The sequence below is a fragment of the Lineus longissimus genome, chromosome 19 (assembly GCF_910592395.1).
Source record: "Lineus longissimus chromosome 19, tnLinLong1.2, whole genome shotgun sequence".
Classification (NCBI taxonomy): Eukaryota; Metazoa; Nemertea; class Pilidiophora; order Heteronemertea; family Lineidae; genus Lineus; species Lineus longissimus.
The window spans coordinates 12,844,612-12,859,078 of NC_088326.1; the positions used below are offsets into that span (position 1 = coordinate 12,844,612).

A 14,467-nucleotide genomic window follows, 5' to 3' on the forward strand; every position below is an offset into this window, starting at 1 on the left:
TACTCCTTGTCTCATTCGTATAACCACTATGAAAACAAAATCGTCCTATTATTTTGTTTAAAGCTCCATCCGAGTCCACCATCACGATAGTATAATACCAGTTATGCATTTTGAAATCCCGAGGAAACCATTTCCTCCAAATGACTGCTTTGTACCATAATAATACTCATTAATTTATTCAAAATATGAATGACTTTTGTAATACTAGTCATACTGTACATACACATGATATTTAAATGTCACTTGTCAAAACCTCGGAGAAATTTCCGATATGTATGTTGTATGTCTACATTGTTCTATACACCTGTCACTCGTGACGAGGTTGTGGATGGAGTCCGTCGAACTGAACTATTTGTATATTTTGTAATGTGGCAACTTAAGATAATCTAGATGTAGGTATGTTGTAAATAAAACATGGTTATTCTGATACGATCATTTTGTATATTATTGAACTGTACGTCAAATACTCTTGTGGTCAATTTCATCAGCACTGACGAATCTGGCCGAAGTCGTACTCGTAGTCACTTGGCCAATAAACCTGATGGCGCCTAACCGTAGTGGTACGCTAATAGGCTCATCCCGCCTTGGAAGAGGAATACTCCCTGCAGAACCCCCCTTAACCACAAGGTTGATCTCCGACATTTGCCCACCAGTTACAATTACAATTACTAAATAGAGAGAAGCAGCGTTATTGCTCAGTATGGTCTATATCTCTAACCAGACTTTTTAATGAATCCAGGAAAGCCAGAATAACCACATGTTCAAAAACCGGCATCTGTTTAATACTTTATTAAATCCAACTTAAATGTTTACATTTAAATACTGTTAATATATGCCTTCAGCCTAGTACATCATTAGTACATTATAATGGGAATACGACACACCAGTGCATCAAGGTGACCTAGATTTGGCAATCTCGCATCCAGGAGAAAACCTAAATGATGTGAGGCATTGCATGAATAGGAAAGATACCGCCTAGGTGCCAGAGCGAAGTTGATGCAAGATAATTCAATTGGCATTATGTACATGCAAATGCATCTCCTACAGATAAAATGCTCTCCCAACCGGTTACTGCCAAAGGCTTCTACAAAATGGCCAATACCAACACTTCTGTGCCCGATTTATTCACCTGCAACAGTTGCAGGAAGATTGTAGACGTCAACTCCATTCTCCTTTGCAAGAATTGTCAAAAGCGATTCTGCTACAAATGTGGTTCGAAGCACATTTTGGACTCAGGGCATGAATTGGCTGGACTCTGTAGAAAACATCACAACATTCTGGATAGGTTTTGTGACATTTGCAAGTTGGTTATTTGTCGCGTTTGCGAAGTAAGGCGCCATTTTGATGGCGAGCATCACGTGATTGCGTACGGGAATGCCATTGCCAAAAGCAAGGATGATAAAGGCGAGGATATGGAGATTGGCGATACCGTATTTACGGCGCTTTTGGAACAAATATGTAAGGTTTCCGAGTTGAAAGTTCGAGCGAAGAAGGAGAAAGGGAGGTTGTTGGGCGTTGTTTCTGAAGTACTCCATGAATTGAAATTTGCGATCTGTGATTTTGAGATAAAGAATATCAAAGACACGATCAGGTATCATCAAAATCAGATTGAACTCATGACCAGAGAATTAAAGGCAGTTGAGAAGAGGAAGTTGAAAGGAGAAAGGGTCCAGAGAATGAAAGAAAGGCTTGAAGAGGATTCTAATGACAATTTAGCGAGGTTTGACTCTGTCTTAGTTGAGATGAAAGGACTTGACACACAGCTACGGAACCTTTTGCTTGCTAAAGTGTCCATATTACCTGAAGGAATACTGACCCAAAAACTACTGGACGATATGAGTGAAACGAAGAAAGAGTTGCAGGAATTGACCGTAGAAGCCAACCGAGATAGGTTAACTCCTCTTAAGAGCATGTTGGAAAAAACTACTACAAATTTCTTTAACGAAGACTACATCAGATCTGGGCGCTTCTTCCGTGCATCTTTGCAGTGTCATCTGAAACTGCCTTGCGATGATTTTGTCGCCTGGAGCTTTGCGAGCTTGACGCATGATCGGATAGTTGCCTGCGGTAAGGGGGAGGGAGTGTACACGGTGTGGCTGTGGAATTCTCCCTCAACGAACCCAAGTGTGCTCCTAACTGATACCGCCCGCATGCCGTACTTGGCCAAATCAGGGGAACACGAGGTTGTCATCCTTCGGACAGCCCAACCGATTCTTCGTGTTATCAATGTGGTGACAAAGACAGCTCGGGATATTGAAGTCAACATACCATCGGAGGCTGAGGAGTGTTGGCAGGTCGCAACGGATGAACGTGGTCATTTCTTTGTGACATACGGTTCCAAATACGAGTGTCATATAGTCATGGTAGACAAGGACGAGACTGTGCTACAGGATTTTGAAGTTGATAACGGAGACAGGTTGACATTTTGTGGTTTGAGAAACGCATTCGTGACTTGCTCACCATATGCCGATGCGATTAAAATGTACCGTGTCAAGGAAAGTCCCCCCACGGAAGATTGCGTGACGGTGGCAGGCAGGAGCAGCGAAGGAACTGAATTCAATGGTGAAAATGACGCCAGAGAAGTCGGGACGATTGAAGATTCAAGGCGTGGCGATGGAAAGGCTTCTGAGGGCAAACGACCACCCGGTAACGGAGGCAAGAACAAAGGCTCATTACTCGGAGAGGACGAGAGAAAAAAGAGCGATTCCACCTTGTCAAGCGGTGTGGACAGAAATACAAAGACGAACCCTGCCCAAATGAGCAGCCAGGAACACTTGAACAAAATGGTCAGCTATGGTGATGATAAATCATTCTTTGAGTGGGTCCAAGCAAGTTCTGGTGAACCTGATTTTAGGGAGGTTGGTGGTAACGACACCAATGAGGTTTACCATGGCCACGCTCCAGCTGTTTTGCCGCTGGATGGTGCATGTAACAATCCTACTGGTGCCGAAATTATGAACCAAGATTCTGACTTCTGTTGTATCGCTGAGGTACTAACTAATGATGAAGCTGATAAAAGTCATTCGGGTCGAAAAGGTGAAGCATGTGCATTTGCCAAAGCAGGTCAGCCCGATGAACGAACAAAGAGTGAATGCTGTCGGACTGAAACCGAAAGCGAGGGCTCTGGTGACAGTACGGAGGGAGAACGCAAGTGCTACGACTCGGAAAAGCACGCCTATACTGGTACCACCCTTCAACAAAGCCGAGGAGGAAGCAACGACGTGGAAGTACACGTCCCTACCGGTGCCACTCCGCAACAAAGAATAGGAGAGAGAAATGGGCGTGATGAACCACGTCATGATATTACTATTTCTGAAGTCGAAGCAGCTGTGCATGGCGTTGGAAGTTTCGTATGCTGCGATATTTGTTCTGGGAGCTTTGGGGAAGTTTTTGTGGCCGGCCTGGTGGAAGGTGAGGACCCGCGGGAAGTGAGGGTGTACCAGCTTGAGTTCGACCTCGAAGGGGAAGTGCACATGACAAGGATTGAGACTCCAGGAGTGAGGATGAGCGGGGGATACCCCTACTGCGCAGTGCAGGACAATCGCCTTTTCTTGTCTGATCGGTACACTGTAAGGGTGTTTACTTTGAAGCAATAAAGCAGGCCTTGCACCAGTGACATGGACTTGGTAAGGCTTGGACAGTGATAGTGTTACATTCGATTATATGATGAACAAAATGCTAAAATCAAATTCAAATTATAACTTACACAAAATGTACCTATGATACATAGAAACTAGCAAAAACCGCCAAACCTTTAAACTGTTAAACTGAATCGTGACTTGTTGCGTGCGAGATTTAATGGATCACATACGCCATCTACACAGGATTCATAGATTCTATGATGAGTTCGATCATATCATTGGTAGAGCCATTGTTGGGAATTCCATTAAAGACCCAACGACGGTGATCACAAGTCTTCTCCCCGAGATAATTAATCGTTCGCTCGACTTGATAAGTCGTTCCCCGAACTTAATAAGACGTTGATAAGTCGTCCCGTCCAGAAAAAAAAAACCGAACCAATCGTCCTTTCCGAGCCATCAGTCTTGAAAATGGTTATCCCGTTTGACATGATTGTCTTCATCATCTGTTGTAAAGCAAACATACGTGAGGCAATCGTGACGATGGTGGCGATCTATTTCAGATCAAGCTATGGTTATTCCCAACTTGACCCGCATTTCTGAGATTCAAAACATATCGGGTGGGTCAGGACACAAGTTCTTTCGCCTTAAATCCTCACTTTCATGGTGGTAAATATCAAGTTTGTAATCTCTAAGACCGTGAATAGCAAGAACAGACAAAATGGCACATTGGTTGACCTTCGATCTATGACGTAACTGACGGACATTGATAAGAAATTGGCGGTTTCGCCTCGGTTTTATCCCAGCATACTTCGCGCAGATCCCCGTGAAGACGTCCTCAACGGGAAACCTCTGACGCGGAGTACCGTAGACTCGCGGCACATGGAATGACGCCCGATAGATGGCGTTGATCGCTTCCTGCGAAAACAGGACCGCAAATCCCAAGTTGTAAGGCGGAACTGTTTTATTTCTGTAAACCTCGTAGGGGATCGCCCATTTTCCTTTTTTACGCGAAAAGAACTGATTATACGATCTGAATCCGTCGTAGACGACCGTCTTATTCTGTGCCTCAAGACTGATTGCGTAGTCGACAATATTCTTTGGGAAGGCTATGACGTCATCGTCGATTTTAAACATGAATTTAACACGTGGGCAATTCTTCAGCGTCCATTTGAAACTTTCCAGAGTTTTCAAAGTTAGATTGCGATAGTCGTCTTGAAAATCTGCTTGGATGATGTCGGAGTTTTCGGAACATTTCTTCCCAAAGTTGCTGCTTTACGCATGCGTCACCCGTCTGCGCAGTGAGAAAAACTACCCGGATGTATCGTCCCCTGTGTCGTCGAATCTTAGAGATCGTCTGCCTGTAAGTCTGGCGGCGGTGAAAGTTGTGGACAGCACTGACAACCATCAACAGAAGGTAGACGTCGTCACCGCATGGCTCGGGCGAAATTGAGATATCGTTGGAAGAGATTGACTTTCGGTACAACTCATCGGCCTGGACCTTGTCAAAGTTGGCCAAATTTTCCAGATCACTGGCGGTCACGTGAACAGTATTCTCATTCGAGCGGTGTAGCAGATCTGAATCAACAGTTGCAGAGCGCCTTCGGACTCTCTCTTGCATTTTTGCTCCGGTGTACATGTATTGTAGTGTTACAGTTGTTTTCAACATATTCAAGTGACAATACAAGTACATCAGGAGTACGCATGCGCATCCGAGTACTATACATTTCATTGTTCTCAATAAGTGATTCATTGTATTCACGTCTTCTTAATTTTCTGACAAGGATTGGTGTAAAGGATCACACCTCTGGAAACAGAGTCCGGAGAATAAAATGTTTCATAAGTTATTTGAATCTCTCTCAGCTACCTCTAGTCAACGAAGACCGTCATCGATGACCGTGATATGACTAGTTCTCCAAGGGACTATGACCTACCTGCACGGCCAGGTTTCGCCGTCTTCTATCCGACTCCACCGACTTTGCTGCCACCTGTAAGTATAAGCAAATATCGCAATCTTACTATTGGTTATACTTGACAGTAGCAAAATTTATTTGAAAGATTCTGATATTCGATATGGTAAAAAGGCACGATTCCGCAGGCTGAGGAGCAAATGGCCTCCCCTCCAAAATTATGCGATCATTCTAAGCGAAACAAAGGATAAATGACACAACCTACCCCCAACCCGATCCCCCCCCCCCCCCACTCCGCTGTCGTGGAACTCACCTCCAGTGTTGGTCAGTGGCAACCCCTGACCTTTACTCGAAGCCCTGACCTAATTCATCCGCTCCTCTCAAGCAGATGCAAGGATCTCCAATTTGTAAACATTTACTCAAATAAGATTTGGGAACTAGCAGTCGCATTAAGCCCAGTGCTGTTTGTGCACATACAGGAGCAGGTAGACCTATAACCCTTCTTACAAAAAAGCTCGACGTAACTAGCGCCACGTGTTCTTTTGGAGACGCCATCTGTTGCCATCGTCGTGAGTCAGTCCAAAAATGACACAATATATTATTCAATTGAATCAAACTGGTGAAACTAGCCAGAAACTGTTCTCCCCATATCCGCTGCAAATGACATGCATTACATCACCCGAGGTGAGCACATGGTCCCTGGACCATTTCATTTTGGACTCGTCATAGTTTTCAAGCTTAGACAGTGGCGCCTCTATCGGGAAGACCTATCCTGAGAAGTGAACATTAACCGGGCAGCGATTTTTTTTCCCCTAGGATACTTGGTACACAGTGTACATCTATCATCCAATGAGAGACCGTCACCATGTTTACGTAGCCACGTGCGTATCTATAATTAAGACTTCCCACGTGTGTATCAATAACACAAGGATTCATGCTGCTTTGAACATGTTTAAAGGGAGGACACAGGAAAGTGTTTGTGAGGAAACAATATAATATGCTTTACGCATATTATCACTGATGTGGTCTTCTCACTATCGTTACATCATAACTAGCATGATTTTTTTATTACACGTTCATTTTCATAGCACAAAGGAGGTTTAACCGATGCAGTGCCATCTTTATCAGCACTCAGATAGCATTTTGGTGTGTTCCCCTTTAACAGGCATTCATTAAATGGACGATAGATACAATCAGGATATGAACACAATCACAAGTGGTAGTCATAGCACCCTTTACCGATGATAAAGTTGGATAAAGTTATCTGTATTGTATTGTAATGCAAACTTTTTGAGACACTCCTGTATATATGCTATGTACATGATTACACTACAGTCTGACAGGCATTAGGCCTACTAATGTAGGGCTGAGTTACATGGCATCCGATATGTTCGAATGTCACTGCAAGAATACAAATCTTCAGCCTTGAAGTGAAAGTCACTTAAATCTGTTTTGTCACATGGACAATTGCATTTTAGGCTATGCGCGATTAGTCACGCTCACATTCACCCATTGTTTCGGTTGAATACATAGTTGATGACGTTTCATTGTTCCGCTATCTGATTGGATGATAGATTTACACGGTGTACCAAGTATCCTAGGAAAAAAATTTCGCAACCGGGCAAGTGGGTGTTCAAAAGTCATAATCGCCTTGGAGGGTGGCGTATCCCATGACGTAGTCATTAGTGCATAGTTAGAGAAGTCTAATTAGAGACAAGTAGTGAATTTTTCACTTATATGAACTTCATAATCATTTTATAAAGATGTTTTACTGACACAGGAAGTTTTGAGTTTTACTGAATCGAGCGCCACTACGCGGGACCTGATGGAATTAGGCTAATTTGATATAACATTGATAGTAATTTAGCCCAACAGCAGGTATATGGTAAACTCCGGACCTGTAGGTCTGTGGTGCGACACCGTATGGTGTCGCCCCCTATCCAATTATCAGATTCAGTTGAACCAAGTTTATATTATGACTGTTGATTTTGTTGTAATTCATGTACACGTTGTATCATTCATATTAGTTGGCAGACATTTGTAATAAAACAGGATTAAGCATATTTCAGTTTTGTTACTGCTGTGGGGCATACATGGATATTTGTGAAAATCCTCGATGTGTAAATCGAGGATGTAACAAATCGCCCGCTTTCCAGCCTGAGCGCCACCTTTCGTCAAATGTAGGAAACTGGGTTTTTAAAACACGGGACGGAATTGCGAAATAAGTCTTTTCAACGGAAAAGTTGTGCAAGATTCTGGTATGTATTGATTTCAAATTGAAGATGAATATTTACGGCGCGTCTGAAAAGTCAGCTGTGTTGTTCTAACCAGGATTAATGACTAAATCATGAAATGATCAGAAAATTCAACAATAATGAATAATAATACATGTAATAAAGGCCAAAGGGTGTTCCAAAAAAAACGTTGTGATTTGTAGATTTGCTATTTCATGCATTTATACTATAGGAATGGAGAGCCCCTTTCCACTCTCAACTGGGAACGGGAAGGGGGCCATTGAAGAGCAGGCATTGATTGCTCACTTTGAAATGAGTAAATGACCTGTCTGATTGATCTTGATGGCACTGCCACTGTCCAGTCACTCGCTGTGTCTGTGGCTGATCAGATATTTGTCAAAGCAAAGTTTTTTCACCTTGCCTTGTCAAGCCAGCCTTGTAGTGGCCAGATGGGTTTGGCCTGGGTCATCCATAGAAGTACCCACCTGCAGTTGATTTCGAGTTTCACTTTCACTTTTCAGGAGGAAGACATTTAGCACAATATCATGAATATGCAATATTATGATGTTGCTATGCCAGGCTTCTGTCAATGTCACAACTCACACATGTCTGTATGTGACGTTGGCTGGTAGTCCGATTTTGATGTTCGAACACAGTTTACAACAATGAATAAAGCCACCTCGACCTGTCCAATTGGACCCCTTCACACATGCCTAAAGCCCCTTTCAATATTTTCATTCCAGCAACCAACTCTGAATAATGCCAAACTACAGGACGATAGACCCTGAGGATGAGGTTGAATGCCCTTATGACAAGTCGCACATGATACGAGCCAAACGGTTCCCATACCATCTTATGAAATGTCGAAAGGTAAGGGACAGGGCTTTCATCAGTGTGACAAACCATGGCCAAAATTCAACACCAGGCCAAGTAGTCAAAGATGAATTTATGTTCATATGATAACAATGTTCAAATGTGGGACAGTAAGGCTTTTGAAATTGAAGGGCTATGTCGTTTTATTTGTCCATGGCATAGATCAGGAAAACAGAAATGCAGTCAACTTCCAGCAATAATTGTGGTCAAACCTAACTAAAAGGACCCCTGTTAGCAGTTGCTTTGGGTGCTGTCGTAAAATGCTAACATTTTGTTTTTCAGAATTATGTTGGCATCGACTTCGCAGTTTGTCCTTTCAATGCACGCCATGAGATGCCGCGGCCAGAATTGCCGTACCACACTGCAAACTGCCCAGATAAACATTTGATAGAACAGGACATTATGTTCGGTGAGTAGGTCAAGCGGTGGTGAGGATTGTAGATGCCCTGTCCGAAGTTTCACATCGATGTATTGTAAAGGGGATCTGTTTTAAACCTCGGTGTCAATGGATGAAACCAAAAATTTAGAAATTTTTGGTGAGACGGAAATCTGAAAAATGAAGAAATGAAACCAAAACGAAATAGAAATGTAGACAGACGGGAGTTTCTATTTCATTTCAATTCTATTTCGTAATTTCTTGTTCTGTTGTTTATTGGTGCCCAGATGCCACTATGCCATGAAAGAGACAATTACAAAGTTAAGAGTTGGTAAAGTGATTTCCAATATTGATAGTAATCTCTATCAAGATTTGAAAAGATCTTTCATCTTGTTTTCCAGAGGCAAGAAAGAATCGTTCTGACTCAGGTGTATATTTTAAAGGCAACACTAATGTACCTTCTTACGATCTTGAGTGGAACAGGCCTGAACCGACCGAAGACTGGGATGCAGGTAATACAGGAAAGAGATATGTCGCACTTTGCAGGATTTGCTGTTTTTTCCCCTCCTAAAAAGGGTTTAAATCTACAGATGTGCCTCTGTACTAAATAGAACTTTGAATTTTTGAAATCTAATTCTAACAAAACGTAACCATTTTAAAGGCATATTTTGCAAGTTACGACAGTTTCAAGAAGAGTATTTTCACATAAAAAACAGCACAAATTGTTTGCCAGTTTATAGCTTTTATTTCTTGTCTTTGTAGAGGTACCGGCAGTCGTGCGTGTGGGCGTTGATCCGAAGATCCTGAACGCCCCTGGTACATACCGCAGTCTCACCGGGATGCGCCCCGCCGAGAAAAAAGAATACAAAAAGCGTCTCGTGCAAATTGAGGAGCGAAAGAAACAGGGTTTGTCGTACGATGATCTTTTGGAGGATATGACTGGTACTAAGGCGGCGAAGGCTAAGCGGGATGAAGAGGAGAGATTGGCACGAGAGGCAGCGCCACAAGGTCAGCTTCGAGTGCCGAAGGAGAAACCGCGTGTCGTGCAGCAACAGGAGGTGTTACAGAATAAACTGCTGATGTCAGCAGGAATTGGCAGAGGACGCCCCCCACAGTGTATGTAACATGATAAGTTCATTCTTTGGTGAAGAAGTTCATCTTTTGAAATTGAATGAGACGTAGAACCTGGACTCAATGTATAGCCTGAATGAATAAAATTACCTCATCCAATGAAAGAACCTGATTCAGACTGGTGTGGACATTTGAAGAACCCCCAATTAGCCTCTCATTGTAATTACTTGAAATAAAACTTCATCAAAACTTGTCATTTTCAGTTCAACCACCATCAGCTCCCGTCACCAATAGTGGCTATCCCAACACCGACGTTGCAGGGACACACCTGATCAATCAGAACACAATGCTACTCGCCCAGCTTGCCCGAGGCCGTGGTATGGCCCTCGGGCGTGGGCAGCCTGTCCCAACGGTTGGCCTAGGTATGTATATTTCATAATCTCTCTCTTGGATCGTTTCAATGATTTCTAAATACTATTGCTACATCGTATCCTAATGCCTACTTCAATTTTCAGTTCTGTGTTTTCCCTGAATTATATTTGAAAGTATTGGATCTACTGCTATCGGGCTTTTCATGCGGGTGTTATCAGCCATTCATCATGATTAGAGCATAATTCAATCTGGCCCTGAAATGTTGCTCCCTATTTCAAGCGTAAAGTTGTCATAATGGTTTTGCTGTAACAGCTATTGTTTTGGTGCTGCAACCTTAAACTGCTTGTAAGCAGTCGAAACGCATTTGAATGTTTAGCTTGAGGCTAGAATGGAAAAGTATTCTGAACTGAAGGTATTGGTTGCCTCAGCAAATATCAAGAGGGTGGACTAAAATGTAGGCCTGTGACCCTCATGACCTTGAGGGTTTGGCAAAATGACTGTGTCATTCTTGTCGTGTTTGATGAGACAACTGCTACAGACTGTCGAGTATCAGTTCCTGGATCTTAGTTTGTTAATGATACATAATTCTGCTGTCGACAGGACGCGGGGCGATGCTGTCAAAACAGAGACTGGATTTCCCGCCAGTTGGCGCAAACCAGGTATCGAGTTTAGAACAGCAAGGTAGGGAAGATTCTGCAAAGAATTCTGGCAATTGTGTAGATTATCAATTCTGTCTTTTCTTATTTAGTCCTGTCAGATTCACCTGGCTATTTCTCTCCATCCTGTAGTTCAGCTGCCCGTTTTTTCCTTGATAATTTGCTTGTATCATAACTGTATCATATCGGTTCTAGCTTTCGCCAAGGCATGCAATTGCAAAAAGAGATAGTATGCTCTTTGTGAATACGACACCCATGTGAAGTTTCTGGGTGGTTTTATCTTACTTTTATACCTCATTCTGACATCTTTCCTTGGATTCATTAGTCACTCATGCATGGTTGGACTGGGAACCGGGGGAAATTTCTGAAAATCATTCAAACTTAAATTACCGTACACAGATTGAGTTCAATTGTCAAATTTCTTTTTGGTGGTCTTCCCACTGTTATACGCACTCTATAACCCTGGAAATGTCTGCAGGTTTTAGAAAAATCGCTCTTATAAAGTATTTTAATTTCATGAGTCGTTTTGGAAAAGAATTTGACACAATTACGATCGAGCCCTGAATGTGCGCAAAAATAATCTGAAACATTCAAACAGGACAGTCATGAGGCAAGAAAGTTGCAAACATTTCCAGGGATTACATTATATATTCTTGAGCACCTGACTCCATCTGTTTTGGGACGTTCTGTACGGGGATGTGACAACACTTTTCAAATGGAAACATTTTCATTTTCTTTCTCCGAGTGCTGTCCTTGTCACATCCCTGTCTTTAAAGTGTTTCAGCTTCTAAACCATTCATTTGTTTAAATCTGCTGACATATTATTTTCATCTTTTACCGTTTAAAGTTGCCGCTAATTATGGCTTTAATTCCCCTGCATGGCTTATCTTGCATGCTTCACACGCTCATTGCTGCATCTTCTGCCAAATCACATCAGTTAATTTATCAGTGAATAAATGCACTTATATTATAATGTTATGATTGGTTGAGTTTCGTTACAAAGCCGGACTGCTTCATATCCAACATTTTGGAGTTTTAAACCATAGCATTGCCGATAAATAATGACTCACTTGTCCAACAAATTTCAAAGTATTCAGGCCAAGGTAAAAAGTTTGGGAAGAAAAGTTTGAAAAAATGCTTTGCACGTTAATTTGAACTTGGACTTTGAACTGAAGCCATTTTTTCAACGTATCTAAATCGGATGTATCCTGTTTTGCAATGAAACTCTTTATTTGTTATATTTGCTTGTTGATTCCTGCAGCTTTTCACAATACCGTCCACAGTATCCCCTCCCCCCCCCCCCCACCCCACCTCCCACCTCATTTGACAAACAGGATTGTTCCCATTTCATTACATCATCCTCGTAATCCTCTTTGGTCAGCCGTCTTTGGCTGCCTCCTACTGTACCCTGCATGATGGGGGCCCCTTGGCAGATGTCACAAATAAATGTACTTGTCAAGTGAAGCAAATGTTCCAAACCTCTGTTATTAAGACTTTGTTTGATCCTCAGCATTACAATATAGATAATTGAATATCTTGTGACCTGATCCTTTCTATTTCCAGCTGCGCCCGGCACTAATCCGCCAAGGGGAGTAGGGAGTATCAACTCCGAATCCAGCTCAAATAGTAATGTAAGTTGGTCACATTTGAAGCCGTTTCAGTCTAAACTAATTGACAGTGACTGGACAAAATATGAGAACACCTTGATTTATAATAAACTCCAGTTTACAGTTTATGCGGCCTGCGGTGGCTCATTTTGAATCCAGCATCTATGATTAGGCAACCATACCCACTTGGTTTGGTGCATGGAAACCGTCAAAAATTAAAACATTTAAAACCTCATTATTCGTTATCTGATTGGAGATGTTTTAGAATAGAAATTGATACCTCACTGTTTTGGTCGTCCCATCAAATGCTACCTGGATCGTGCTGTCATTTTGCCCAAAACCTCTGCTATGGCCTACCGTTAAGCTCCACTTTCTTTTCAACCTCCAGGATGAAGAAGCGCCTACAAAAAATCGGGGCCGGAAACTGCAGAAAAAACTCCGTGAAATAGACGTTTTGTTACGACGGCAAAAATTAGGAGCAACTTTGGACGCTGATCAGTTGGAAAAGATTTCGCAATATGACGATATTTTAACTAAATTGGAACAGTTAGAACTTGAATGATACCGGTGAAATATGCTGGAGCAATTCAAGGCTTTCTCGAGATAATGCTGGGCTTGCCCACTGACGGGTGTTCCCGGAGCTCCTGAGCAGAGGGCGTTTCAGTTTCAGTATATTGATTTTAACAAATATTTTTCTTTTATGGGGAGACTGGGCAAATGCAGCTGAGGGTATTTTCAAACCAATGTGTTTGCTTTTCTGCACGATTTCCAATGGTTGGGTTGTTGGGTATCATATGTAAAGAGTGGTTTCACGTGACGTCATCCCCTGCTATGCTGGAGGGACCCACAAAAGAAAGCAAGTCCAAATGACGATGAAGGCATTTGATTCATTTAAGTCAGGCACGACGAATCGTTGTTCTGCCCTCAAACATGGCTGACCGTGAAAACACTATGTACTTATACCTGCAACACAATAAGCTTTAGCCAATGAACTTTGTGTAAGAATGCAAATTTTGCAGTGTAAACAAACCTCGTGGACAAAAGAGGGCTGGACTTTTTTGGTTTTGATTAATTTTTAGGAAGATCGAGATTTCATTGAGCACATATAACGTGCTGAAATTTTTTTGGAGGAGAGGTGTCTTTGGGTCAATTCACAGAACTTCATATTAATTTGTGGAGATTTTAGAACTATTGTCCATTACGAGGCTAGAATTTAGCCTTGGGGCGAATACTTTAAATACATATGCATATACTTCTGATTTTGTGGGCCCCATATGGTAAAAATTGGAAAGGAAAATGTACTGTGTACGCAAGTGACCGCTTAAGATTTGACTTCCCCTAAGATGCGTATGTACTTACAGAATGGCCCCTTGTTAATATCACAGAAATAAATATATTTTCAAATGTATGTGTTGTAGTGATTCTTTGTCAAGACCTGTGTGTTCTCCGTAGTATACGGTAACACATCTTGACTGTCAAGCCTTGGATCCACTCCGCTACATCAACGGTTAAAGCGAACTGGAACCGCCGAGCGATTTATTCAACTTTTCGACTTTCACCGCCCGAGAAAGTCGAGTTCAGATTTGTAGCTCCGCCCCAGTGCCCGAGCATGCGCAGTTCAATTTGTTATTATTGAGAATCATGTGAGAATCACGTGAGTCATGCGATCTTTCATTCATGAATTTTTGTAGTAAATTCCATAGTAGTGACGTCACTGAATGATTGACAGCTAGGCGCCATGTTTCATTCATGCCTCTCTCTGATCACCCGATACGCGGGGAATGAAAACG

At 42.3% G+C, this 14,467-nt stretch overlaps 2 protein-coding genes across 4 annotated transcripts; one reads left to right on the forward strand and one right to left on the reverse strand.

Moving 5' to 3' along the window:
- Positions 1 to 4,184: 4,184 nt before the first annotated feature.
- LOC135502830 (UDP-GlcNAc:betaGal beta-1,3-N-acetylglucosaminyltransferase 7-like) lies at positions 4,185 to 4,715 on the reverse strand. The gene has a single exon (XM_064795933.1). The coding sequence runs from the start codon at positions 4,713 to 4,715 to the stop codon at positions 4,185 to 4,187; it is 531 nt and encodes a 176-aa protein (XP_064652003.1).
- Positions 4,716 to 7,651: 2,936 nt separating this feature from the next.
- On the forward strand, positions 7,652 to 14,064 carry LOC135503332 (uncharacterized). 3 transcript variants are annotated; one of them, XM_064796875.1, is made up of 9 exons: positions 7,652 to 7,746; positions 8,466 to 8,592; positions 8,878 to 9,004; positions 9,373 to 9,483; positions 9,734 to 10,087; positions 10,306 to 10,464; positions 11,015 to 11,095; positions 12,634 to 12,701; positions 13,066 to 14,064. In XM_064796875.1, exons 2-9 carry the CDS (start codon positions 8,482 to 8,484, stop codon positions 13,237 to 13,239), a joined length of 1,185 nt encoding a protein of 394 aa, XP_064652945.1. In that variant the 5' UTR covers positions 7,652 to 7,746; positions 8,466 to 8,481; the 3' UTR covers positions 13,240 to 14,064. The 3 variants fall into 3 exon arrangements, with proteins under 3 accessions (XP_064652945.1, XP_064652947.1, XP_064652946.1); XM_064796877.1 differs by having other exon boundaries at positions 11,015 to 11,073; positions 13,066 to 13,206; XM_064796876.1 differs by lacking the exon at positions 11,015 to 11,095.
- The last annotated feature ends 403 nt before the right edge of the window (positions 14,065 to 14,467 follow it).